The 27,942-nt window shown below is 36.7% G+C and overlaps 2 protein-coding genes across 6 annotated transcripts in view; both read left to right on the top strand.

Moving 5' to 3' along the window:
• LOC127439873 (heterogeneous nuclear ribonucleoprotein K-like) overlaps positions 1-13,444 on the top strand; it is a 32,319-nt gene extending 18,875 nt beyond the window's left edge. For 2 of the 5 annotated variants that reach the window (XM_051696151.1, XM_051696147.1), the window contains 6 exons: positions 1,155-1,197; positions 2,358-2,373; positions 2,561-2,593; positions 2,725-2,792; positions 5,302-5,471; positions 12,601-13,444. In XM_051696151.1, coding sequence (XP_051552111.1) covers positions 1,155-1,197; positions 2,358-2,373; positions 2,561-2,593; positions 2,725-2,792; positions 5,302-5,471; positions 12,601-12,631 — 361 coding nt within the window. In that variant the 3' untranslated portion in view covers positions 12,632-13,444. The remainder of the gene's footprint in view (positions 1-1,154; positions 1,198-2,357; positions 2,374-2,560; positions 2,594-2,724; positions 2,793-5,301; positions 5,472-12,600) is intronic. The other 3 variants (XM_051696148.1, XM_051696150.1, XM_051696149.1) reach the window with 3 other exon arrangements.
• Positions 13,445-16,491: 3,047 nt separating this feature from the next.
• On the top strand, positions 16,492-26,902 carry gnaq (guanine nucleotide binding protein (G protein), q polypeptide). Its single transcript, XM_051696178.1, has 7 exons — positions 16,492-16,763; positions 17,703-17,887; positions 18,650-18,804; positions 20,253-20,381; positions 22,166-22,295; positions 24,100-24,253; positions 25,107-26,902. Exons 1-7 carry the CDS (start codon positions 16,628-16,630, stop codon positions 25,301-25,303), a joined length of 1,086 nt encoding a protein of 361 aa, XP_051552138.1. The 5' UTR covers positions 16,492-16,627; the 3' UTR covers positions 25,304-26,902.
• Positions 26,903-27,942: the final 1,040 nt, after the last annotated feature.

The following is a 27,942-nucleotide window of genomic DNA, read 5'->3' as shown; positions in this document are numbered from 1 at the left end:
TATAAATCTTCAAATAAGTCACTATTAACTTGTTTTATTTGTTTAGTGTCTAAGGTACTTGAAAGTGATCAGTTTTTTTTCAGTAGTGAAAACATTTAGCTGGTTGTTGTTTTATTTAATAAATAAAAAAAAATCTAAGAAATATTTGGCCAACAGGGCTTTTGGAGATATTTTAGATTTTTCAGTATCATGCTTAGTCCGGTCGTGATTCTTATATAATTGTCTGATCGCAGTAATTTGATCTAACCGCGGTTATTTGACAGAACTGCGATTATTTTGCACTTCAAATTCCAATAACATTTAAATACCTAAATAAGGGAATTTTGAGCTAAAATATAAGTGCTATCAACATTGCGTTTGTGTGTCATTCATTGAACTCTGAACGTCTCTGAGCCGCACCACTGAGGTCATCCAGAGCACGTGAAGTGCTATGTCAGCTGAGGCTCGCGACAAACTCCCACAAAAATATAAACTAAAAAATTTAAACTTTGATAGTGAACGCAAAGCGCTCCGGCTTCACTTTAAATGATCGTTTAATGGCAAATGTTCTTAACTCTATTTCTGTGGTTTGATTAAATGATGAAACGAAATCTCAAAGGTTTTGTTTATTGAGAAAAAAGGGCTCATGGGTGCAATCAAATAGCATAATGTGTGAAAGTCAAGAAATTAGGACAGAAATATTTTACTATAATATAATAAAAAAATATAAAATATATTTATTTAAAAAAATATATATACTATAAAATATTGATTCCAAAAACAACTGTAAATGTATAATTGACCAAAACTAAAGTTGACTAAAAAGGGAGACTTATTTTAAGTATTTAGAAATATTTTGATTTAAAATAAATATATTTTTCAAGTCGTTCATACGTTTTTAAGCCTTAAAAGGAAATCTTATACCCCTATTTTATTATTTGCTTTGTAATATTTGTTTGACTTTTATGGAGTATAAGGCACTCATGCATCTTAAGAAATATTACAGTTTATATCAGAATTAATCATGAATGCCCTAAAACAGTCAATTAATCGCCATAATCGCAATTATTTGTTTGACAATGAATCGTTAGACAAATTTCATAATTGTTTTATAAACAGCCCTAATCATGCTGATTCTGAGCATATAAAACTAAGCTTGTCTCCCTTATTGTAAGCAGTGACCGAAGGGGGCGACCTGGAGACCGTTACGAGAGTATGGTGAGTACAAATTAACATTTTCACTTATGAATTTGTATTTTTGTGAACATCATGAGATTCATCCATTGATGGTCATCTCTTGTAAGAGCAGGAGACCTTTCATTAACGGGCATTTTTAGAAAACCGGAGTGGAACGGCTTGTTCTTTCTTCTGAAGTGACAGTGTAATAGATGCATATGTGGAGCTCTTATGCCTGGCACACTGATTTGGCCTGCTGTTGCTTGGCAACAGATTTTTTTAATCACTTGTTGCCTTGGTTACCAAGGAGCAGTTAAATACATAGGTGAAAGCCATCACACCCGCCAGTGAACTTTGGGCAACACTGCTCTGAATGAGTTGGGCTTTCTGGAACATGGCAAGCCTGTTGATGCCCATATAGAGGATCAACACATCCACCTCAAATTTCGTCCTATAAAATAACATTTATGGACAAATTGTGTCTGCAAAATCTAATTGCTGAAGCCACTTTTGAGCCATTGTAAATTATCTCTTATGCACCAAGGCTATATATGGGTGGATAAGAAATAATATTTTGTCTAAAGAAAGTGAAGCCTATTTTAGGACCATGTTTTAGGATGTTTTGCATTGTGACATTTTCATGTACATTTCCCACCACAACTGATGAGAAAACACAACATTTGAAATTGTGATTCTTTTTATTATAGTAACAGTATCATATAATTTGTTATATTTTAAAATTTGGATGAATTGAAGGCATTACAACAAATACTACCATGATGTATAAATACTTTACAGTTTAAATAGTATAAATATCTTTTCTCATTATAGTAATGAGGTTGAGTTTTGTTCATTGGGGGAATGTGCTTAATTGTCATTAAAGTGTCCATGCAAAAAACCTAATGTAATTTTTTAATTGATTTTTGATTTTAGAAAAGCAATAAGCAACTCAAGGCTGTGCATTACAAGGACTTTACCACATATAAGGGGTGGTAAGGCACACTGCAAAGAAGTGGACTAAAACCCCTTTAACCATGGTAAAATCTCTGTAAAGCACAACCTCGAATGGCTTATTGTTTGAATTTGAAAGAAATGTGTCAGATTGAAAGCTTAAAGAGTCAAAACTCTATGTGCTTTGAGTAAACCGTTTGCTCTCTGAATTGACACTTTCTCTTTTTGCCCCCCTCCAACGTTGTATACAGAGTGGAGGTGGATATGGTGAGTGTTGTTCAGCTACACACACACTCACACACACTCGCATGTACACAAGCTCAACAGAACGCTGCACTCTATCTCAATTACCTAGTGTTTCCTGCTTTTCTCTTTCTGTATCCTTCCCTGTCGTAGCTCTGACATCTTTATCACTTTTTTACATTTTCTTTTTCTTTTCTTGTTTTATCTGAAGACAATAATTCTTCTTGGGAGCCCTTCCAGTCTGGTGAGTGTGTCAGATAATGTGGTCTCCGAAAATGGAATATGGATTATTTATGTTTATTTGCGGTTGTATAAGTGTACTAATGAGAGTGCTACACAAGCATTTGCTAAATCGCAGTTGTTTGTTTTCATCAGGTGGTCGAGGTTCCTACAGCGACATTGGTGGGCCGGTTATTACAACACAAGTGACCATCCCCAAAGATGTGAGTGCACAGAAAATACACAATATACACATACTTGTATGTTGTGCACAACGCTTATTGGATATTGGTTTTTATTGGCAGACTAAGAGAATGCATTTATCTACTCATCGGAAAAAATTCTGTTGTCAGATGTATTTTTGTCCCTGGTGTGAAACATCCCACCTGTGGCGATTATGTACATCTAATTATGGTTTTATAACAGTACAAATAAGAGACCTACATAAGCATTGGCTATTGACGAATGCGCAACCCTTCTAAGGTTTTATATTTTTGTTTGTAATACACTTTTCAAGTTTACTTTGATTTTCAGTTCAGTTTTAGATCGTTTCAGCAATTTGTTTGTTTCATGGGAACGTTTTAGGTTAAAGTAATTATACAGAACGTTATTCACAACAGAGTATTGAATTATCTGAAATAAACCGTAGAATTGAATTTTCAAAATCTGCTAGAGGACATTTTTAACACGCTTTTGAATATTTGCTCGATTTACAGTGGTGTGAAAAAGTGTTTGCCCCCTTCCTGATTTCTTATTTTTTTGCATGTTTGTCACACTTAAATGTTTCAGATCATCAAACAAGTTTAAATATTAGTCAAAGATAACACAAGTAAACACAAAATGCAGTTTTTAAATGAAGGTTGTTATTATTAGGGGAAAACAAAATCCAAACCTACATGGCCCTGTGTGAAAAAGTGATTGCCCCCTAAACCTAATAACTGGTTGGGCCATCCTTAGCAGCAACAATTGCAATCAAGCGTTTGCGATTACTTGCAATGAGTCTTTTACAGCGCTGTGGAGGAATTTTGGCCCACTCATCTTTGCAGAATTGTTGTAATTCAGCCACATTGGAGGGTTTTCGAGCATGAACTGCCTTTTTAAGGTCATGCCACAGCATCTCAATAGGATTCAGGTCAGGACTTTGACTAGGCCACTCCAAAGTCTTCATTTTGTTTTTCTTCAGCCATTCAGAGGTGGACTTGCTGGTGTGTTTTGGATCATTGTCCTGCTTCAGAACCCAAGTTCGCTTCAGCTTGAGGTCACGAACAGATGGCCGGACATTCTCTTTCAGGATTTTTTGGTAGACAGCAGAATTCATGGTTCCATTTATCACAGCAAGTCTTCCAAGTCCTGAAGTAGCAAAACAGCCCCAGACCATCACACTACCACCACCATATTTTACTGTTGGTATGATGTTCTTTTTCTGAAATGCGGTGTTACTTTTACGCCAGATGTAATGGGACACACACCTTCCAAAATGTTCAACTTTTGTCTCATCAGTCCACAGAGTATTTTCCCAAAAGTCTTGGGGATCATCAAGATGTTTTCTGGCAAAAATGAGACGAGCCTTTATGTTCCTTTTGCTCAGCAGTGGTTTTCGTCTTGGAACTCTGCCATGCAGGCCATTTTCGCCCAGTCTCTTTCTTATGGTGGAGTCATGAACACTGACCTTAACTGAGGCAAGTGAGGCCTGCAGTTCTTTGGATGTTGTTGTGGGGTCTTTTGTGACCTCTTGGATGAGTCGTCACTGCGCTCTTGGGGTAATTTTAGTCGGCCGGCCACTCCTGGGAAGGTTCACCACTGTTCCTTGTTTTCGCCATTTGTGGATAATGGCTCTCACTGTGGTTCTCTGGAGTCCCAAAGCTTTAGAAATGGCTTTATAACCTTTTCCAGACTGATAGATCTCAATTACTTTCTTTCTCATTTGTTCCTGAATTTCTTTGGATCTCGGCATGATGTCTAGCTTTTGAAGATCTTTTGGTCTACTTCACTTTGTCAGGCAGGTCCTATTTAAGTGATTTCTTGATTGAGAACTGGTGTGGCAGTAATCAGGCCTGTGTGTGGCTAGAGAAATTGAACTCGGGTGTGATAAACCACAGTTAAGTTATGTTTTAACAGGTGGGGCAAACACTTTTTCACACAGGGCCATGTAGGTTTTAATTTTGTTTTCTCTTAATAATAACAACCTTCATTTAAAAACTGCATTTTGTGTTTACTTGTGTTATCTTTGACTAATATTTAAACTTGTATGATGATCTGAAACATTTAAGTGTGACAAACATGCAAAAAAATAAGAAATCAGGAAGGGGGCAAACACTTTTTCACACCACTGTACTTGGGCTCTGAAGCACTCCGTATGTTTATACATAGTCATTTTGCATACGTCTCTCACTGTTTCTTTCATGCACACTGTTGCCATTCACGTTTTCATCGCAATCATCAGTTTAACTTCTGGCACACTCTGGCACCAACTGCAGGTGGGATGTCATTTCCTCACATAGATAAAAAAAAAAAAAAAAAAAAAGTCATATGTTTTTAATGTTGTGTGAAGATAGCTCGATGCCCGCGAAAAGCGACTTTGTTTTGTTTATTTCTGTTTGTTTTTCAATCACTATTTTTGTTTTTATCTACTTTGCATTATTTCTTCATTAATGAAAATGTTTTCATCTCCATTTTAGAGATGGAAAAACCCTGAAATCACAAAAGACTTGCCTGCGTTGTGTTTTGTTTTAGCTGGCCGGCTCCATCATTGGGAAAGGCGGGCAGAGGATCAAGCAGATCCGTCATGAGTCGGGAGCATCTATCAAAATCGACGAGCCTCTGGAGGGCTCAGAGGACAGGATCATTACCATCACAGGCACACAGGACCAGATTCAGAACGCCCAGTATCTACTACAGAACAGGCAAGTCTATCACCGATTCCAGCACTTTACTACAAGCCCAATAACGCATCACCATCCTGACACAATGTCCTCCTTTTTTTTTTCTTTGTCTACTTTTTTTGTGGAAAAATATCAAACCAAATCAGAATTCAATGAGAAACCAATGAGAGTTCACTGTTGGTGGGGATACCCAATTCTATATGACTCCAATAGAGAGTAACAGTCTGATTCCAGAAGCAGTGTTAAGCTCGTTAACTAAATCACTGACGAAAATCTTTGTTGAAGGGTTTTCTGATTTTACCAATAATAATGTATACGAGACGAAAAGATGCATCATGCCGATAATTAAACATTGTTATTGAAACATACTGTTGACGAAAATATGACAAGAGAAAAAAATACTGCAAGATATTAACAGTGCATGATATAAACAGATGTAAAAACATATAGAGAAACATCTGTTTATAGAAGAGGATATTAGATATGGATTTATCTAATCCAATGATTCAGTAAGTTAGGGATTTCCCAGCTTGAGCTGCGCGAGTTAAACATGTTAAAAACGAAGCGCTTTAAAATGGGTTGATTAACTCACTCAAACGCATCCAATTTATACATGAGATTAAACACTGTCTGCAACATACTGTAAATGAAATATTACAACTTACATCTGCACAGACAATGAAGCGAATGAACAGGTGAATTTGAATAGTCTTAATATGCATAACTTGCTTTGCGTAACATCACATTAACTACGTTTCCATCCAAGGATTTTTTGTGAAAAAAGTTTTAGCGCATCAAAGTAAAGCTGATGGAAATGCAGATTATCGCTAAAATTTCACAAGTGTCGACATAATATTTTTCTGTTTAACTCTAGCACATAAACACTATGTCGATACATCAAATGTCACGAAAACTGGTTTGGAAACACTTTTTGTCGAGAAAATTGGCATTAACGCAAAAATATAGTGTTACATGACAGAATTTACCCCAGTCGTTAGCCTGTGTTAATCGTTATGACAAGGTATATATCCTTGAAAGCCAATTTATTGTACATGATTATGGATAGATCTGAACGGCATAAAGATCCGATCACTGCAAACATGACACTTCCAGGAGTGCCAACACAAATATCTCATCATGTATCGACAAGTGCACGGAGAACAAATTGCGATTAATTTAATCGCAGTAGCCATCTGTTTATTTATTAAAGCTGCTTTTCCAAACCGTTCAAAATAATAGACGGCATTCACGGAATTAGCCCACAATACCAAAAACATATTATTTCTGTGCACAAATATGTTTTAAATTAAAAATAAATACACAATAATAGGAGAAAAGCATCAGTGTGCTTTTTTGGAACACTAACATATAGCATAATTCTATTAAATTATTGTTTAGCTTTTTAAAAAATTATGGCAAAATTCCCTGTATGAAATTAAATAAATTAGCCTACCAAATGAAAAAAGCATTAAATTAATTGATTAACGAATGAAAAAAACAATATTTTTAGACCTAATATATAATATAATTGCCTTTACACAAACTTAAATTAGCTTTACCCTGTTCTGTAGACAAAAAAAAAGTCGGCAGAATGACATTATCAGAATGTTCTACACTTTTTTCAAGACTATAAACTATCAGAACTATTTGTCCAATGAGTTCACTTTCAGAAAACAAGCTTTTGAACATTTTAAAACTTTTAAATATTTTAAATCTTTACCTCGGATCGTGTTTGCTGAGTTTCTTCAGAAAATGTAAATTGCATTATGATGCTAAAATAAATTTTAGATGATAATCGAGTTCAGCTGGTCGTTAAAAGTTGCTGGACAAATATGCGGGTCATAATGCAGTTGTGATGGCGATGCTTTAGATGATTGTTCAAAATAGCCTATTGAATATCAGGAATGTATCATATGTAAACCCTGATATTACGCCGCATCAGTTTTTCTTTAATAGTTGTGCACACAGCATATACACATGGATGGATGGTCCTTATACTAAGACCGAAAGTTTCCCCACTACTTGGTGCAGGTTGCCAGCTTGAACAGGGCCATGACGATTCACTTTCGGGTCGGAACCAGTGGCAACCTGCGATAGGCGCAACATCAGGACCAATATTGCAGTCCTATCAGAAGGGCAACTGCTCCCTTTTGATTGCAGTTCCTCTTCTGATTTTTATTTGTGAATTAAAATGACAGTAAGCTGGCTAATTTCAATGAATTGTCTCAATACTCTCGCCATTTTACAAAGACTTCGGGGGGGGGGAAATTAGGGACATCTGGGAGACGAAAGGTAAACAATTAGCGATTATACACACATTTCTGTATGGAAACATATTAAAATAGCTCAAAGTGGATGGAAACAAAGCTATTGTGAATACACTGTTTCAGTAAAAACACACCACACAATGCAATATCCTAAACTGGCTAAAGATGGAAAATTAATAATAGTCTCTAAAACATGAAAAATTAAAAATACAGTAGGTTAACTTCTAAAGAGTAGCTAATACTTCAGTATATTCATTATATGCTATTATTTCAGGAGCTCAGGTTTCCACAAGGACAGTTGTACAAACTTTTGGATGTAGCCTATCTTGTATATGTTTGATTTGATCTAAGAAATTGTTACAATTTTTTCTAAATGTTTGAATATTTCATTCAAGTTTGGTCTGTTACAGTTTGACACGTTTTTGTCATTTTTCACATTGTCATGAACTAATATTTTTTTCATTGACTAAAATTATATGCCATTTTAGGCAGAGTAAAACTAAAATGTATATATGATAACGAAATATTGACTAATTTTAAAGGACATTTTTGTCAAAAGTCTAGAACTACGACTAAAGCAAAAAACGGTGTAAAAAAAAAAAAAAAAATCAACATGGTCCGGAAGGAAAAACCACATTAATTTTCACCAAAAGTGTATTGATTTTTAACAATCACTTATAAATCCTTAAAAGTAGATCTGCCATGAGCTCCCAGTTGAAGCGATCAGTCTGCGTTATTTCAAATTCAAACTTAAAATCCTGTTTAATAGCAGAACTTCTGGAAGAACTACACACTACCCATGATCCGTAGGAGAAAATATCCACCAGAAAATCGCGCAAATTGCGCCAAAACAGCTGTGCAACAATCGTGGTCTTGTGCCTTTTGTCTTGTGTGATTTTTAAGCATTTTTGGCTTCAAATTAAAGCTGGTTTGTTTGGTTTAAAAAAATATATATATTTTTTTAACCCTATGGAAATTATCAATGGGAAAAATACTTAGGGAACCAAGAAGGACTGAAAAAGTAGGCCGTCACTGTTAAGCTCTATATAGAAACCGAGCGACCATCAAAATGCCTTGTTGCCAAAAATCCAAATTAACAGAGGAGATTGGATTTTACACTTGGCACTATCACGTTGTGCCTGGTTAGGACACAATGTTAAAACAAAGCAATTCCTTTGTACCTGGGTTTACTTTAGTCATGCTTTATGTGATGGGATGAAACATTTTTTTACATCAACTCCCTATCTCCTTTTCTTGAGTGTTTAAATTGAAAGTGACTTGCTTTATGCTTCATATACATTTTAATGCTGTCTAATGCACTTCTCTTTGCCTGATCTACATAACCGCTTCCAACTTCAGGGGGAAATTTCTTTTCTTTTTCCTGTTGTGAAATGTGTACGAAAGGGGTTGTTTTATTATTTCTGTTCGGATAGAATCCAAATCTAATTCACAGAGGGGCAAATTAGTGGCACCCAGGAGAATGAAGTGAAAGCTGGCTTGCTTCTGTGTGGAAGACTTGTGATTTTGTTGTTGTTAGTTAGATGAAGTGACAACAAATCATAGTCTGCCCTACAGCACAGGCCCAGCATCATCTGCCCCCTCCACCCTCAAACACATTTCACCCTCCCTAACTGAGGAGGCTTGACAGTTTAACCTACTCTGACTAACGTGTTGAACTCTCCTCTTACCACATATCACTCCTGGTTTATACTTGGTTTGACCTCATTATTGCAAGCTGCTTTTTGTGGCTCTTATTAACAAAAGCAACAACAACATACCAACATGTTGTTAATGTAACACGGAAAAATGGAGAATAAACCAGCCTTTTCTATGTTACATGCCTGCCTGACTACTTTCTAACAGTAAAATGCAAACCTGTTTCCTTTCTGTAACATGCTGTGCTGTATCCTGTATACCCATGCAAATGCGACAGTTCACTATTATTGCATGTTGTTAATTTAGGATGTCCTTTTAACTGCAGCTGGCTTGTTTAAATATTAAGTCAACATGAAATCAAAATTGACTCTACACTTTATACATGTTCCTAGTCTTGTGCATGATTCATCACTGCATGCTATTCCGAAGTTGTTGTGTTTTTTTTTTTTTTTTTTTTTTTTTTCATTTTCTCCGCCTCTGAAATGACTTACATTTTCGGCCGCCGCCACATGGATTATCGGTAAATGCTAATCAATAGCCAAATATTTATTCAGCCATTGTTTTAGGCTGTAGGTAATCCAGCCTTTCTAAAGTCTTGCCAACTGTTGACAGCATAATTTAATATCAGTTTATGGAATAAAGTTTACAGCAGCAAATAATAAAGATTTGTTGAAAGCGTGTACATACATTCTGTATGTCGAAATGCTCTAGAGGGTGAACTTGACCTTTGGCCTTCACATCTCGGTCAAAAGTCTAAGTGGTTTTGGTGGTGTTTCAGAAGGGAGTTGTCCTGCACAATCGACTGCAATCTTGTATTCAAATCTGGCTCAATTCTGGTAAGAAACGCCCATTTTTCAAGAGCATGTCATTTCCCAATTACACTGCGTACCCAATTATTAGGCAAGTGAGTATTCTGATCTTATTATTTCCAGGCACATTTTCCAACTCCAAACCATATAAACTTGAATGCTTATTGGATTCAATCATTTTCAGGTGGTATGTATTTATGTAATGAGGGAGGGTGTGGCGAAAGTGACTAACACCTTATATCAAGGTTTGCATAATTATTAGGCTGCTTCATTACCTCAGGTAAAATGGGCCAAAAAAGAGATTTAACTGACATTAAAAAGTCAAATATTGTAAAATGCCTTTCAGATGGATGCAACAATCTTGAAATAGCTCAACTATTGAGGCGTGACCACAGGACAATCAAACATTTTGTTGAGTAGTCAACTGGGGCGCAAAAAATGCATGGAGAAGAAAAGACGCAAATTAACTGCAAAAGACTTGAAGAATTAAACATGAAGCTACCAGGAACCCATTATCCTCCAATGTTACCATATTCCAGAACTGCAACCTACCTGGAGTGTCCAGAAGTACAAGGTGTCAAGTGCTCAGAGACATGGCCACGGTCAAGAAGGTTGAAACATGACAACCACTGAATATATTCACAAGTTGAAGCATCAAGATTGGGCAAAGAAATACCTGAGGACAGATTTTTCAAAGGTTTTATGGACAGATGAAATGAGAGTGACTCTTGATGGACCAGATGGATGGGCCCGTGGCTGGATCACTAATGGACACAGGGCACCACTTTGAGGAGGGGTACTGGTATGGGCTGCTATCATTAAAGATGAGCTAGTTGCACCTTTTTGAGTTGAAGATGGACAAACTCAACTCTCAAACCTACTGCCAGTTTCTGGAAAGTACTTTCTTCAAGCAGTGGTACAGGAAGAAGTCCTCAGCATTCAAGAAGGCCATGATCTTTATGCAGGACAATGCTCCATCACATGCATCCAAGTACTCCACTGCTTGGCTAGCCAGCAAGGGCCTCAAAGATGCCCAAATAATGACTTGGCCCCCTTCCTCACCTGACTTAAATCCTACTGAGAACTTGTGGGTCCTTCTCAAACATGTGATTTACAGTGAGGGAAGACAATACACCTATTTGAACAGCATTTGGGAGGCTGTGGTTGCTGCTTCAGCGAAAGTTGATCGTGAACAGATCAAGAAACTGACAGACTCCATGGATGGAAGGCTCATGGCAGTTATTGAAAAGGGTGGCTGTATTGGTCACTGAATACTTTTGAAAGGCCAAAAATTTATTTAATTGTCATTTTTGTTACTTATTTGTTGCACCTACTCTAAAAATTGAGAATAAACAATTGAGTTGGGAGAAATTATTTTTGTAATTTAGTTGCCTAATAGTTGTGCACACTTATATATTCCCCTGAGAAAGACAAAACTCAATTTTTCTTTGTTAAACATTCAGGTTTGAGGTTCAATAACATTTTGGATTGACTGAGAGCAGTGTGTTTGTTCAACAATAAAATGAATCCTGAGTAATACAGTTTGCCTAATAATTGGGCACGGAGTGTACTAAGATCAAGTTTTGGCCGGGACATTTATTTATTTGTTTTTTTCATATTTCAAAATCGAGTATCTTGTTTACCTCGGAAGTTCTTCACATCACGGAAGTCAAATGGGTTGCAAATGCTGTTTCATGTTGACTTTATACCTCTTGCATGCTATATACCATTTCAGTATTTGTGTGAAAAATGATTTTTATAAATTTTTCAAATATTACAACAATTTTGCCCCTATTACATTTTTTCACCCCCAAAAGTAAGTATACTTGTTAACCAAGTCAACAAAAGTGTCAGTGAAAATACTTAATCACGTACATATCACGTGCTCAGTATTTCGATTGAGCGCTATTTCCAGTCAAGCTGTAATTTTGCCAAATTACACAAGTGTGAAAATATTGTTTAATTGTGTCTTTTGGACTCAAAGTTAGCTATGAAATTTATCTTAAAGTCGGCCATTTTATTTAAAAATCATTGAAAGTCCATCTCGGTCATTTCCACCACAGCATTTCCACAGGAATTTCCCTGACTTTCATCAAAAAGTGACATAAATCTCATGTGATGCATGTACATACACAGTTGGACATTTTCAGTAGACAAGTTTTAAAATTGGCGAGTGTGTGGTGTTTTTTTTTGTTTGTTTTTTTTTTAACGGGTCACACCTACGCCAAAAGTGTCCATAAACGATTTGTTTTGTTTATTGTAACTGCATTGCCAGATTATAGAATCACTAGGCTACTGATTGATGTGATGAACATTGAACTCACAGTTCAAATTTTGTCTCTGGTCATACTAATGTATTTACCCTCGGGGATCTATCAGGCTAGCCTCTGTCTCAACTGTGTCGTTTTCCTCTTTCAGTGTGAAGCAGTACTCCGGTCGGTTCTTCTAGAGAGTGGAGAGTGAAGCCAAACTGCCATACCCATTGACTTCAACTTATTTTCAGAGCCTACATTCCTCTACTTCTTGGATAGATGTGCTCCCTGCCATTTCTCCTAACCATTTAAACGACACATTTGAAGGAAACGTTTTGTCAATAGCAAGTGGATCCATTTATTTCTGTAATATTTTCTTTCTGTTCTTGCACGCTGTTTTTCCATTATCGATTGTACTGTTTTGTAAGTTGAGGGAGCCCATCTGTAATGTCCACTGTTGGCCTTACCAGAGCTGCATGCTTTGTGCAACATGCAGAATGTAATCTTATTTTATACGTTTTTTTTTTTTGTTTTGTTTTTTTTTTGCCAATGGATTTATTGTCCCCTGCCCTTTTTCTTGATCATGAGTGTTTTTGGGAAAGTGTAAATATTCAGTTAATTCTTTAAAAGTTTTAGTATCCGTATCAGTCTTATTTAAAGAATGAACATCTATTTTGATTGGAAGAATGGGGGGATTAAAGGTGGGGTCTTCTCTCCACTCGTTTTTCAAATTCGTATAACTTCAGGAGATGAATCGATCGTTTGTATTTCACCGACATCGGGATCCATTAAGTCTTGCTGGCTCTTGTTTTGTATCCGTTTGTAAACCATTTTTACCATTTTAGATGGATCTTTCTAGATACCTTTCTCTCCACAGACAGAGGGAAACAAAAGCTTCTCTTTAAAAAAAAAAAAATTCTCATATCTTTCTCCTCTCTCTGTCCCCTCTGATGTCTTTGTAGAATGTGCTGCATATCTAAAAAATAAAGTCTGTGCCACCTTTTACTAAACACTTGTTTGTGGCTTATTGGGTTTGTTTTTGTATCTTATTGGTAATGCATGAATGGATTTCCATTGGAGGAGACCAAGGTGCAATTAAATGGGAGTTGTTTTGATGAGTACTGATGTGTGTCATGACAGAGTGGTGGAGCTGACATGTGCGCCTCAAGGGTGTTGAAGACAAACATAAAAATCTCACTTAACGAAGTAAACCTGTAAAGAAGAAAATGCCTGTCATTTGAAATATTTAACATTAAGGTCCTTGGTAGATGTTTATACTGTACTGTATTGTTCAAAGCATGTCATGGATCGAATGTGGAACCAAGCAAGAATCACTAGTTTAACGAGGTAATTTCAGTACAGTGGAGTTAAAAAATCTGAGACCACTTTGAAAATCTGGGATTCTAAATCTGATTTAAACCTGGAAATAATGTTTTAGGATTTTAAAAGTCTTTAAAACATGGAAACGTTACAATGAATAAGAAATATTTAAGATTATGCACTATTTCTAGGTCACTAATCAGATAGGAGTAAATTTGTGACATGAGACATTTTAGCGCCTATAAGGTCAGGTTTCCTTGTTTCCATTGAAGATTCTCTTTCAAACTTTTTTGATTATTATTATTATTATTTATGCCAGATAACATCAGGTTGTACACAAATTTGTGGACTCCATGATGCATGCTTTCATTAAAGCAAAAGGGAAAAATAAAATCTGAATTTTTAAACGTTTTACTCATTGTTATGCTGATAATATAATTTGTAAAAAATGTACTACGTCTGGTCTTGAGGTGAAAGAGCAGAAAGTGCTTCGATATTTTAATGTTATAGCACCCTATCCACACAAATTCTCATATATAGGTGATTACACCCACTTTAAGGTTTTGTTGTGTTCCATCACTGAAAAGCTGGTTATTTTTAAAACAACCTAAGTTTTTCACATTTTGTAATCTTATCAAAAGATCACAAAATGTAAAGTAAAAACAGGCAGTTTTTGAGATGATCATTTCAAGCGATATATATGTATTGCTTTTTTTCCACTAAACTGTTTAATTGACAGTATATTGCTAATCGTAAATGCATGTGATTACCATAGGAATTTCAGTCATAATTTGTAAATAAGATCCTACTGGATAAACAGATTTGTTCTAACTCTTATTTGATTCTCTGAGTTGTATTGGATATTGTGTAGGGTACAATTGGGCTAAAGGCCCCCCGGGGTACTAAACCGCAAACAAAATCTATCACAGTACTTTTCCTTTGTCACTATGTGCTGCAAAATATTCATGATCCGTGAGGTCATTGAGATTATCACATTTATTCTGAGACAAAATACTTATTGGTCATTTTCAGTTTTGTTTTATGTTATATATGACTGTCCAATACGTTTATTGTATTTGGGATAAAAAGCCCCCCCATAAAGCACATTGTTTTTCTTAAAAGGGAGACCTTGATTTTTAATGGGAATGGCAGCGAGGCTGTGAGGGATAGACTTCGTCTCTTCAATGGCACGAACGGTATAAAGCTGTAAAAAGCTCCAAGATTACATCTGATTTTCCACAACTCATGTTGTCTGGAGTTCTTTGTATACTGAATGTTCTTGGACAGATATTTTATCAATGTTTTGTCCGTGAAACACTTTAAACTGCAGTACAGCCCATTGAAGAGACTGAAAGTCTATCCCTCACAGCCTTGTTGCCGTTCCCATTAAAAATCAAAGATGCCGCTGCTGTGAATAATGTTTTTTTTGTTGTTGTTGTTTGTTTGTTTTTGGCACCATTCGGAGTAAATTCTAGAGACTGTTGTGTGTGAAAATCCCAGGAAATCAGACGTTACAGAAATACTCAAACCAGCCCATCTGGCACCAACAATTATCCATGCGATATCTAATCAGCCAATCGTGTGGCAGCAGTGCAGTGCATAAAATCATGCAGATACGGGTCAGGAGCTTCAGTTAATGTGCACATCAACCATCAGAATGGGGAAAAAAATGTGATCTCAGTGATTTAGACTGTGTCATAATTGTTGGTGCCAGATGGGCTGGTTTGAGTATTTCTGTAACTGCTGATCTCCTGGGATTTTCACACACAACAGTCTCTAGAGTTTACTCTGAATGGTGCCCAAAACAAAAATCATCCAGTGAGCAGCAGTTCTGCGGATGGAAATGCCTTGTTGATGAGAGAGGTCAACGGAGAATGGCCAGACGGGTTCGACGAAGTCTACGGTAACGCGGATAACCACTCTGTACAATTGTGGTGAGAAGAATAGCACAATGCTATTCTGAGACGCGGGCTGGCGCTGTTTTGGCGGCACGAGGGGGACCTACACAATATTGGACAGATGGTTTTAATGTTGTGGCTGATCGGTGTGTATATATAGTAGGGCTGGGTGATATAGCAAAAAAATAAAATCTCGATTTTTTTCAAACTCAAGGATGATTTACGATTCTCGATTCGATTTTCCTACATTTAAATGTATTTGTCAAAAAAGTAACTCCAGCATGATTCAGATAACATGTTCTTTATTAGAATGCAAGTCAACCTGGTAGAAATGTTTTTTTGCTTTTTTTTTTTTTTCATTATAGAAAACAAAGGTGTGTAACAGAAATGCACAAAAAAGTGCAATACACAAAGTTGTCAACAGCTGCCCCTCATCTCCACGCGTCACACAGCAGGGAGTGGATGTTGCTACTGTCTTTTATGAACAACAGTTATTCAGTGCTGAGAAGTCAGAATCATTTTAGCGAATCGGTTCGTTCGGATGGTTCATTTCAATGAACCGGCTCCCAAGACCGATTCATCAAGTCAATTGAGTCATGCTTCCACAGTCCCTCTCCCTACACGATACTATAGTCATTATTTTTGCAGTAAAATAAATTTGATTTACAAACTACTGTTTTTGACTACACACGAACTGTCAAATGTTGCGGTGTTTACGGACGGTTCTAACATACCCACCGACAGTCTAGTGATTCAAACACGTTGCGAATCGGTTCTACAGAATCATCAAAAAAAGAACCCATTCAAAAGAGTGATTCTTTCCGACACCACTATAACCTATGGAGTAGCGGAGAGTTCAAACCGAGCCTGTTCTAACTGGCATTTACATCAACAGGAGGAAAACGTCTATGGATTAGATTTGAGTTGGCACTGATGTTCTTCCAGTGGAGTAACTGTAAATAGTCGTGGAGAGTCATGACACTGGACTCCGTCATGGCGTGCTGCCTCAGCGAGGAGGCGAAAGACGCGCGGCGGATCAACGATGAGATCGAGCGGCAGCTCCGCCGCGACAAGAAAGACGCGAGGCGTGAACTCAAGCTGCTGCTGCTGGGTACGAGAAACCATATGCTTCAAATCTGACGCTTTTATTACACTTTCGTGCGGCGTTACGAATGCAGACACACCGAGTTTTATTCAGGCATCTGAACCCGTTTATTCATTAAATGATGCGTGGGAAATCTAAAGTAACATCTGTGTAAGTGCTTCATTTTACTGCACGATTAATTGTCTTACTAAGAAACGACTGATCTCTTTATTTACATTCATACATGATCAGCAGGTGGGACAACTGTTGCAGGTGCTGAGCATCTCGTTTGGCCATTCTTGTGGATAAATCAGCGAGTCCATCGCCAACGAATCGTTCTTTAGAATCAATTATTTTAGTATTGTACGGTTGAACCGATTCGGAAAGCGTTTGTGAATCAATTATTCTGTGGTGGGAATTAGTTTGGGAGGAAAAGTTTGATGCAACTGACATTGAAACACAACATTAATAGTAGACTGTTTTATTTGGTGAAAACAAAGAAAAAATCAACATGGGGTCTCAAGTAGTGACTGAATCAAACTGAAATTGATTCTTTTTTTATTATTGGGTTGAACTGATTCGAAAAGCGTTTGTGAATCACTTGACTGTGGTGGGAATTTGTTTGGGAGGAAAAGTGAGTGATATTAAAACACAACATTAGCATTTGGCTTTTTTTATTTGGCCAAAAACAATATGGGGTCTCAAGTAGAGTGACAGAATCAAACTGGAACAGATACATTTACAATAATACAATCAATGCAATTAAAAGCAGCCTAATCTATAGTGCCTAATTGAAAACTATGATAACAGCAGTATTTAACTGAATATTTATTGCAAAAAAAAACAAACACACTACTTCTGGGAACACTTTTGAGTGGTGATTCAAGCAAACCGGTTCATTAAAATGAATCATATTTCTCAAAGCTAGTTCAAATCATTTTTCACACATTTGTTCTCCGCTTTCAGGGACTGGAGAGAGTGGGAAAAGCACCTTTATTAAACAGATGAGAATCATCAACGGATCGGGGTATTCAGAGGAGGACAGGAGAGGCTTTACCAAGCTGGTCTTCCAAAACATCTTCACATCAATGCAGGCCATGATACGAGCAATGGATACTCTCCAGATCCCCTACAAATACGAACATAATAAGGTACTGTAAGATGTTTTGTAATGCATTCTATAGAGGAAGTAATATGTTATGCATTATATAGTGTTTAGAATGTCACAGCTACAGTAGGTTCTTTAGCCCTTTTGACATTTTTGTGGATAGGATAGTTTAGAGATGACAGGAAATAATTACGAGAAGAGGGGGGAACGGAAAAGTGAAATGTTGCAAGCCAGATTCAAAACTGCATTGCCTGCATGAGGGCTATGGCTCAGTGAATCAGGTACGTCCACTGTCACGGCTCCATCTATGCATATACAAATTCCCATTTGTATATGTAGATGCCACTTAGTAACCTCACCTTTATATTTAGGTCAACTGCTAAGACGAAAACTATGAGAGATACTTTCACTGTGGCTAATCAAGTTGCCCAAGCTTAACAAAATTACCCCTCCAAGCAATGAAATTAATTATACCGTTTTACTGCCTTGCAGAAATGTGCTGTCTTGTTTTTTTTTTCCATTTGTAGATAGCCCGGAAGGCAAACCCATTTTTCTTTTAAGTGCTGTTGAAATATTATTAGTTCGATCTTATTGGGTCAGATGTAGTGAGACAGAGAATATTACGAAAATTGAGTCTCAAGTAAAATGGGTCAGTAAAGTTTTAACCAGGTTACAAATAGGCATAAGTTGGCTAGGACGTGACTAAGAGGGTTTAGTGTGTCCTGTTGAATAAAGCATCAGATTTATGCTGGTATCACTATGGCAAAGCCATTGTTTTGTTTTTAAATACCTTTTCCCTTCACAGGCTAATGCAAACATAGTCTGTGAAATGGATGTAGAGAAGGTCTTCACTTTCATCAGCCCCTATGTAGATGCCATCAGGAGTTTATGGTATGACCCAGGAATTCAGGAGTGCTATGACCGGAGGAGAGAGTACCAGCTCTCAGATTCTACAAAATAGTGAGTGCGTTCTCAACCTTTCATAAGAATGGAAAAATCGCAAATGAGATCTCTTTAATATCTGAATTGTTTTTTCTTAGAGAGCAAAGAGGTTAAATGGAGGCTTTTGCGGAAGTCTTCTCAAGACAAACACCCTTGTATCAGAAGTTACGGAAGAGATCTCAACAATGTCTCAGACTGTGATAAGATTTGTTAAGATCTTTTGCCAGAGTCTGCAATCAAAGCCAGACATTTCATTATGAACTTAAACATTTCTCATCAGATTCTTCCAAGACCAAAGGATCTGAGCCGTGCAATCCACACCAGTTTTGTAGCTCTGTACACATACTGAATGTCAACAATTGTCTCATTTGTTTCTAGTTTGATTTCTCCTTAGGAATTTTAGGAGGAACGTCTGATACAAAGTTGACACTTAAATGAAACATAATTGAGAACTCTGCTAAGACTCATGAGCTATGAAAGAGCAACCTCTAAGCCATCATATTTTCCCCTCTGGACTGTAGTCTGGCTTCAATATGAGATATCCAACACATTCTTTATACCAATTTATGCAGTCACGTGTCATTTAGGGTTTACATTTATTGTCTTTATCCAGTGACCTATTCCAATATGGAAGAGTTATATCTGTCAGTGTCCATTTGGAGAGCTCTACAACATTGAAAGTTTCGATTATTAACAAATTCATATAAAATGGAATTGATTAAAGTAACTACCTCCTCTATCTCATAAAGGCATGTCCAGGTCATATTTCACCCCAAAATCGAAAATAAATAATTAAAAATGTTCTACAAAGAAAATCAGGGCTGGACTTAACATATGGGCAATTGGGCACATGCCCAGGGGCACCATGTCCAGGGGGGCACCACGCGACTGCATTTTTAAAATTGTCTTAAGTCCGTTTTTCTAAGAGGAGACACTGTTGCTAAAGGATTTTATTTTAAAGTACGCATGAAAATTCGGTGAATAGTACAAGGTTATAAAAACATCAAGGGCTTTTCCTGAAACATCCGTGGCTTAAGTCAGGTAAGCCCACCCCTAGCCTCGCCCCTGGGGGGGTACTATATGTGTTCATGCCTAAGGAGTCTTAATCCTGCCCTGAAGAAAATAAAGCCTATTTTCAGGACCAATTTGGTTTTCTCTGCATTGTGACATTATTTTATAAATGAAAATCATCCTGTCCGAACACCGTTTTATGATTGAAATCATATTTTCACATTACTGTAATTAAAATGAGATTGTATTTTGCACCTCAGTAATGGGATTTGGAAGAAACTGGTTTTAATTGTCATGAAAATAATAGCACACTACAAAAATTCAGGTAACGTTTTACTATAAGGTTGTATTTGTTAACATTAGTAAACTATAGTATCCCAGTAGCAAAACCTTTTCAGGCCTAATGAGATGCTTTAGATCTGTGAAAACTCCGTATGGCCCTTGTTTGTCCACAGCTATCTAAATTCACTGGATCGCATTTCTGATCCTTCTTACGTTCCCACTCAGCAAGATGTGCTCAGGGTCCGAGTGCCCACAACAGGCATCATTGAATACCCCTTTGACCTACACAGTGTCATATTCAGGTAAATCCACTCTCCACTTCTAGGTCACTGTTGTAGATACAGTATCTCACAGAAGTGAGTACAGCCCTCACATTTTAGTAAATATTTTATTATATCTTTTCATGTGACAACACTGAAGAAATGACACTTTGCTACAATGTAAAGTAGTGAGTGTACAGCTTGTATAACAGTGTAAATTTGCTGTCCCCTCAAAATAACTCAACACACAGCCATTAATGTCTAAACCGCTGGCAACAAAAGTGAGTACACCCCTAAGTGAAAATGTCCAAATTGGGCACAATTAGCCATTTTCCCTCCCCGGTGTCATGTGATTCGTTAGTGTTACAAGGTCTCAGGTGTGAATGGGGAGCAGGTGTGTTAAATTTGGTGTTATCGCTCTCACTCTCTCATACTGGTCACTGGAAGTTCAACATGGCACCTCATGGCAAAGAACTCTCTGAGGATCTGAAAAAAAGAATTGTTGCTCTATAAAGATGGCCTAGGCTATAAGAAGATTGCCAAGACCCTGAAACTGAGCTGCAGCACGGTGGTCAAGACCATACAGCGGTTTAACAGGACAGGTTCCACTCAGAACAGGCCTCGCCATGGTCGACCAAAGAAGTTGTGTGCACGTGCTCAGCATCATATCCAGAGGTTGTCTTTGGGAAATAGACGTATGAGTGCTGTCAGCATTGCTGCAGAGGTTGAAGGGGTGGGGGGTCAGCCTGTCAGTGCTGAGACCATACGCCGCACACTGCATCAAATTGGTCTGCATGGCTGTCGTCCCAGAAGGAAGCCTCTTCTAAAGATGATGCACAAGAAAGCCCGCAAACAGTTTGCTGAAGACAAGCAGACTAAGGACATGGATTACTGGAACCATGTCCTATGGTCTGATGAGACCAAGATAAACTTATTTGGTTCAGATGGTGTCAAGCGTGTGTGGCGGCAACCAGGTGAGGAGCACAAAGACAAGTGTGTCTTGCCTACAGTCAAGCATGGTGGTGGGAGTGTCATGGTCTGGGGCTGCATGAGTGCTGCCGGCACTGGGGAGCTACAGTTCATTAAGGGAACCATAAATGCCAACATGTACTATGACATATTGAAGCAGAGCATGATCCCCTCCCTTCGGAGACTGGGCCGCAGGGCAGTATTCCAACATGATAACGACCCCAAACACACCTCCAAGATGACAACTGCCTTGCTAAAGAAGCTGAGGGTAAAGGTGATGGACTGGCCAAGCATGTCTCCAGACCTAAACCCTATTGAGCATCTGTGGGGCATCCTCAAACGGAAGGTGGAGGAGCGCAAGTTCTCTAACATCCACCAGCTCCGTGATGTCGTCATGGAGGAGTGGAAGAGGAATCCAATGGCAACCTGTGAAGCTCTGGTGAACTCCATGCCCAAGAGGGTTAAGGCAGTGCTGGAAAATAATGGTGGCCACACAAAATATTGACATTTTGGGCCCAATTTGGACATTTTCACTTAGGGGTGTACTCACTTTTGTTGCCAGCGGTTTAGACATTAATGGCTGTGTGTTGAGTTATTTTGTGGGGACAGCAAATTTACACTGTTATACAAGCTGTACACTCACTACTTTACATTGTAGCAAAGTGTCATTTCTTCAGTGTTGTCACATGAAAAGATATAATAAAATATTTACAAAAATGTGAGGGCTGTACTCCTGTGAGATACTGTAAGTGGTTATGTCTCACAGCATTGTTTAGAAGAACTGAGTTTGTCAAATTCAGCCCAGCACTCATATGATATCATGTTCACGATTGTAATTCGATCTCCGGTTCCATCAGGATGGTAGACGTAGGTGGCCAGCGGTCAGAGAGGCGGAAGTGGATCCACTGCTTTGAAAACGTCACCTCCATCATGTTCCTGGTAGCACTCAGTGAATATGACCAAGTCTTGGTTGAGTCTGACAATGAGGTAATAAACTACCAGCAGAGGGAGCCAAATGATCCATACTACCTTTTCAGCAGTTAACATGTTGTAAAGTGGAGACAGAGCTAGTTTATAAGTATATAAGTGTGTTTTCTTTAGTAGTGGTTACCTTTGTTGGTTTCAACCACCTAATTAAAAAAATGTCTTTGATTTGTATAATATTTGTGAATTCTTACATCCAAAGTAAAATTTCAATATCATCATATGTTGTTGGGGTAAACAAGACAACACAATAAAACCACAATAGAATACATTCAGGCAAGCAACCAAAATTAAAAAGTAAATTAAAAAGAAAATTTATGTTCTGGATGTTTGCATCACACTTTAAGTTAATTCAACTTATGGTCATTTTAGGTCAGCATAATTACAAAACCTTTGTTAGATTCAGTATGACACAAATGTATCAGTTCATTCAACTTTATTTCCTTATAAAGGTATGTCACACGAAGAAGATTTAACAACTAACATCACGTTGTTTCAAATGAACTTTGATATTATTGTTTCTACTTAATTTAATTGTCTCCAAAAGAAAACATTGACTGAGGACAGTCATTAAACTTAATTCCCCAAAGAAGTACAGATTAAGCTGCACTTCATCTAAAGACATTCACAGGTGCAGGGAAAAACTACAGGTATACCATAAAGAGCTAAAGTCTTTATTAATTTTTAATAACGACTAATTAAATGCTTCAAAAAGTTGCTTTTGACCATACAAACATGCTTAACTTATTCCAGCGTTTTATGGGTATTCCCCACAACCTCAGTTCTGTACTTGATCGTTTGAGTTGTTGGTACTTAAAACCATAATTTTATGGATTTTTAAGCCAAAGAAGTTCAGGGATCTCACAATTGTTCTTTTACTTTATGCATCACTCTGAGTTCACCTTATAATTAATATTTTGTGTTGTACACATTAATGCAAATTAAGTCAAGCTAAACTAGAGTCAAAAAATAGATTTTTAGGACAAGGGTATTTTTCATAAATGTGAAGTCGGTCGCCATATTTATATTGGCCAAGTTGTCGTGTATTTTTATGTAATGTTTTTTTATAAAAGTTATTAACTACATTTTCTGTTGTTTCTTATTTTTGCATGTTACCTTTATAGTTTCATAATTTTATTTAAATATTGCTGAAAATCCATTAACTAGATTTAAATACATTTTAAATACAGGTGTGTTGTGGAAGATGGATTAAAAGTAATGGATAATATTTAATACATCAAAAACATATTCTTCTCAAATCAATGTAAAAAAAAAAAAAAAGCAGCTTCTTATTTTGATTACTTACTACCCATATAGTGTGACGTCTAGCGCTGCTACTGTATAGGGACAGAAAAAAAGAAGCTCAACATGCTTTTAATTAACTGTTCTTTTTCTTTCTTTTTTTTTCTTTTTTTTATTCAAGACTTCTAGATGTATCTATACAAAAATAGCCTTTAAAAAATAAACGTACTCTGACAGATATTCACTGGAGTAATGAATATATGTAACAACAGGCTCTCTATTCCATATAAATATTATTTGTGTTTAAAAAAAAAAAAGAGAGCTGTATCTGTCCTTAAGAGTTTGCCTGTTACCGAGCTTTCTTGGTGAATGGTATAAACCTATAACTGAGGACAATCTATGTTTATATTATGAATTTAAAACGGCAAGCTGTGCTCATTTTAGTGATGTTTGAATGGAAGCACATTCATTTACTGTTGATTGCTAAACTAAAGCAGGTCTAAAATAACCTTTGAAACTGCCATGTTGTTGTGTTGTTTTTTTTTTTTTTTTTTTTTTTTCACAGAATCGAATGGAGGAAAGTAAAGCATTGTTTAGGACGATAGTAACATATCCCTGGTTCCAGAATTCATCAGTTATTCTTTTTCTGAACAAGAAAGACCTTCTGGAGGAGAAAATTATGTTTTCACATCTTGTAGATTACTTTCCTGAATATGATGGTAAGTAAAAATACTGCAATCTGTTGTTTTGTAATCCATGAGAGATTTGAAAGGGAACATCACATTCGAAAAGAAGAGTCATTACCTTAATTTAATTATAGAAAATTTCACACATAATTTAATGTCTTTCATTCAGAATCAAATCAAAGTACTATATCAGTTTTATCCAACTAATTTAGGTTCATCAAACTCGATTTACTTGGGTTTATTCAATTTTTTTTTTTTATGTTGGCCCAACTTTATTTTATTAATCATTAATATTTACCAGGTGAGCAAGTTTAAGGACAGTGAAACTACTGCACTGTCAATTTAATAGCAAGTATCACCAAGTCACATACCGAATTAAGTTTCACCAAGTCACATACCGAATCAAGTATCACTCTATAATCAAGTATAGAATGAAAAAAACCATGCCAGGCCAGGAGTTGGCTATATTATGTCAAAAACCACAGAAGAACATTATAGGCATGCATATTGAAGTTCCTTTTTTCCCTGCAAGTGAGGTTTACTTATAATTTAAGTAAACTGACAGGCGATGTTCCTATCAAAAAGGTGGTTGGCTCTTTTAACTGTAAGATGGGACTTCCGTTCCTATGGCCGCCATATTGAGTGTTACGATTTCTCCCATTCCTATGTATACAAATGACCCGTCTCATCCTTAATGTCTCTGTTACACCAAAGAAACGTGAACCAGAATGTCATAGACAAAGAACTGGAAGTGAGATCTTTAACTTGGGTCAGTAAGCAGCTGCAACCACCCAGAACAATGGTTGTCAGTTTATTAAATGACCATAAAGACAGATCAGTTTAGAGAAAACCAAGTTAACCTTGTTTTCTTCTGTGATGTTTTTAGGAGTCCAGAGAGATTCTCATGCCGCACGGGAATTCATCCTAAAGATGTTTGTCGACCTCAATCCAGACTCCAGAATCCAGAAAATAATTTATTCTCACTTCACCTGCGCGACTGACACAGAAAACATTAGATTCGTGTTTGCTGCTGTAAAGGACTCCATCTTGCAGCTCACGTTGAAGGAATACAATCTAGTCTGAAAAACGACTGATTACAGTTTTGTTATCGTCTTGCCTGGTTAAAAGACTTGAGCCTTTCTTTGTGGTGTGAGCCATTCACGTCTGCTTTAATTGTACGTAAAGGCCATTTTGGTCATCCTTGATTCAGCTCTTTGATATTGGACACGGAAGATATTTCTACACATGAACTGTATGAAGTAACACAATCTGCTAACACCTGTGTCATTATTTGCACGTCGGAGCTTGTTCAGAGGGTCCAATTTGAATGTTATTCCATTTTTAGAAAAAAAAACAAAAAAAATTATGTTCTTAAACTGTCTGTCTTACTGCAGTTGCATTATAAGTTTTATTTTCTAGCAGGTTCTTTTGGTCAAATGTAAAAGTGCACACATCCTTTTATTTGCTATTAATATTTAGTAGGTTCCTCAATATTGGGCATATAATTACTTTACAGAAAAAAAATAGTGCAAGAGGTCATTAGAGGGTAATGAATAGTTCCTGGTATGGTATTCTAACATTGTATTCTTTTAAGAGTTTAAGTTTTAAAGCCTCATATATATATATATATATATATATATAGGGCATTTATATATAGAATAGACAATAGACTTCAGTAGGTTTACAGTAAAAGTGCCAAAGTTGTCTTCTAATGTGGTTGTTTTATGTATTGCTAAACTAATAATCATACCATACAAGTTGCCCCTATTAGATTTCCCGCTTTTTATAGATTATATATTCACCAGATCATATATAATGAGGAATATGGTTTATAATTATTCACTAGGTATGAAGTTGGAGATCACGATGTTTGTGCAGGCACATTTAGTCGCATTTTCTTTGCATTCTCTCGGTGCAATTTAGAACACTTTAACTTATTCAAAAGAGCAAAATATGCATTGGATTAAGGATAAAAATATGGATATATGTTGTCAAAGAATCCCCACGAGGTGTGAGTGATTGTTTTTATTTCACCTCTATAGAGGCTGTTGTTTTACTGGAGAATTGAGCCGTTCTAACTGTAGAATCCTCCAGCACCGGCCACAGAGGAACATGGAGGAATAAAATGAAAACTATCGGCTATATAGATTTTTACAGATAACAGATAGTTCCAAAATGCAACTATCGGCACTGGTAAAACAGCAAAAACCGATATATCGGTCTACCTCTAGAACAAATGCGGCATTTTGAAATTTTATATAATACTGTAAAACAATCGTTTTTTTTTTTTTTTTTTTAATGTAATTAATTGCCCAACATGTCATCAGTGAGCCAGTGATACTGGTATTGAATTGACTTGACAGAGTGGTGTAATCAAGCTTAGGTCAGTATGTGACGTTGTTTTTAAAGACAGTGCCTCTTTACTGATTTGTAAAGAGTGTGTCATGTGATTTATGTGTGTAAAAAATTTATGTTTCATGTTCAGCCAAGAGTAAAGGACCAAACTGCTGTTGTGATCCTCCAAAACTCATTGTAGAGTATATCTAAAAATTATGTGGTTGCAATAGTGTGGATGGCTCTAAATTTGGTTTCATTTTCTGCTTATCTTTTTCTTTTTTTGCAATAAAGGACTGTTATTTTAGAGAAAAGTGTATGATTTTTGCTGTTCAAATGTAAAAAATAAACGAGCTAACTTAAGCTAAATGAATGCGTTTTTTTTGCGATAGATTTAATTTTTTTTAACATATATTTAATGCCATGAAATTACATTTTTAAGTGTGACTTATGTAAACACAAGAATTAATTAAATACCATAAAAATACAGTTTAGCCAGTATGGGATTGTTAAAGTGAAATACTCTTTACATTGACTGTGTACATATGTGTAGGTTCAATAATTTAATCATTAATGCTGTTTTTCTATTTCACATTATAAACTTCAGCTACTCGGACTGTTCACAACCAGCGTGCTCAGATTATAAGAACTGGTAACAAAACAACAGAGATTTTCTGAAATGAGACATGGCTGATCTCTGCTCCAAAGTAATGTAACATCAAGGACTTTTCAAAGAGTGTGGTGTGATTACTGTAATTCATTTCCAAAATCATACCTAAAATCTGCTGACTGCTTACCAAAGCTTTTTTTTTTTTTTTTTAACACCATAGATATGTAATAGTCTGCTCCACTATGGTGTGTCTGGTTGAAATGAAACACACTTTGTTGAGTAACTGTGGTTTCAGTACTTGCCATATAGACAGACCAGCTTGGCTACCCTGGCTTGACCTGTTTAGTTCATCCTGCTAGTCTACCATGTGTTCCTGTTGTTGTGCTAATCTAAAAGTGTCTAGCCTTGCTCATTGTGCATTAAATAGTCAACAATTTGAAAGAAAAAAAATCTCTTAGTTCATGGTGTTCATCTGCATTTTGAGCACAAGATGTAAAGCTACAACAAGTTCCTTGTATGTAACATGATAACCAGTGTTTGAAAAAGTCTTTTTGTGTGCACAAGGTGTACAAGAAAAAAACAAAAACAGCCTCAATTCTTTGTGGCATGGATTCCACAAGATGTTGGAAGCATTTCCTAGAGATTCTGGTCTATGTTGATATGAATGCATTATGCAATTTCTGCAGATTTGTCAGCTGCACATTCATGCTGCAAATCTCCCCTTCTACAGTACCACATCCCATGGTGTTGATACCAAATTCTGACCCTACCATCTGTG

Source organism: Myxocyprinus asiaticus, chromosome 4 (genome assembly GCF_019703515.2).
Source record: "Myxocyprinus asiaticus isolate MX2 ecotype Aquarium Trade chromosome 4, UBuf_Myxa_2, whole genome shotgun sequence".
NCBI classification, from domain to species: Eukaryota; Metazoa; Chordata; class Actinopteri; order Cypriniformes; family Catostomidae; genus Myxocyprinus; species Myxocyprinus asiaticus.
This window is presented reverse-complemented; position numbering and strand designations above follow the sequence as displayed.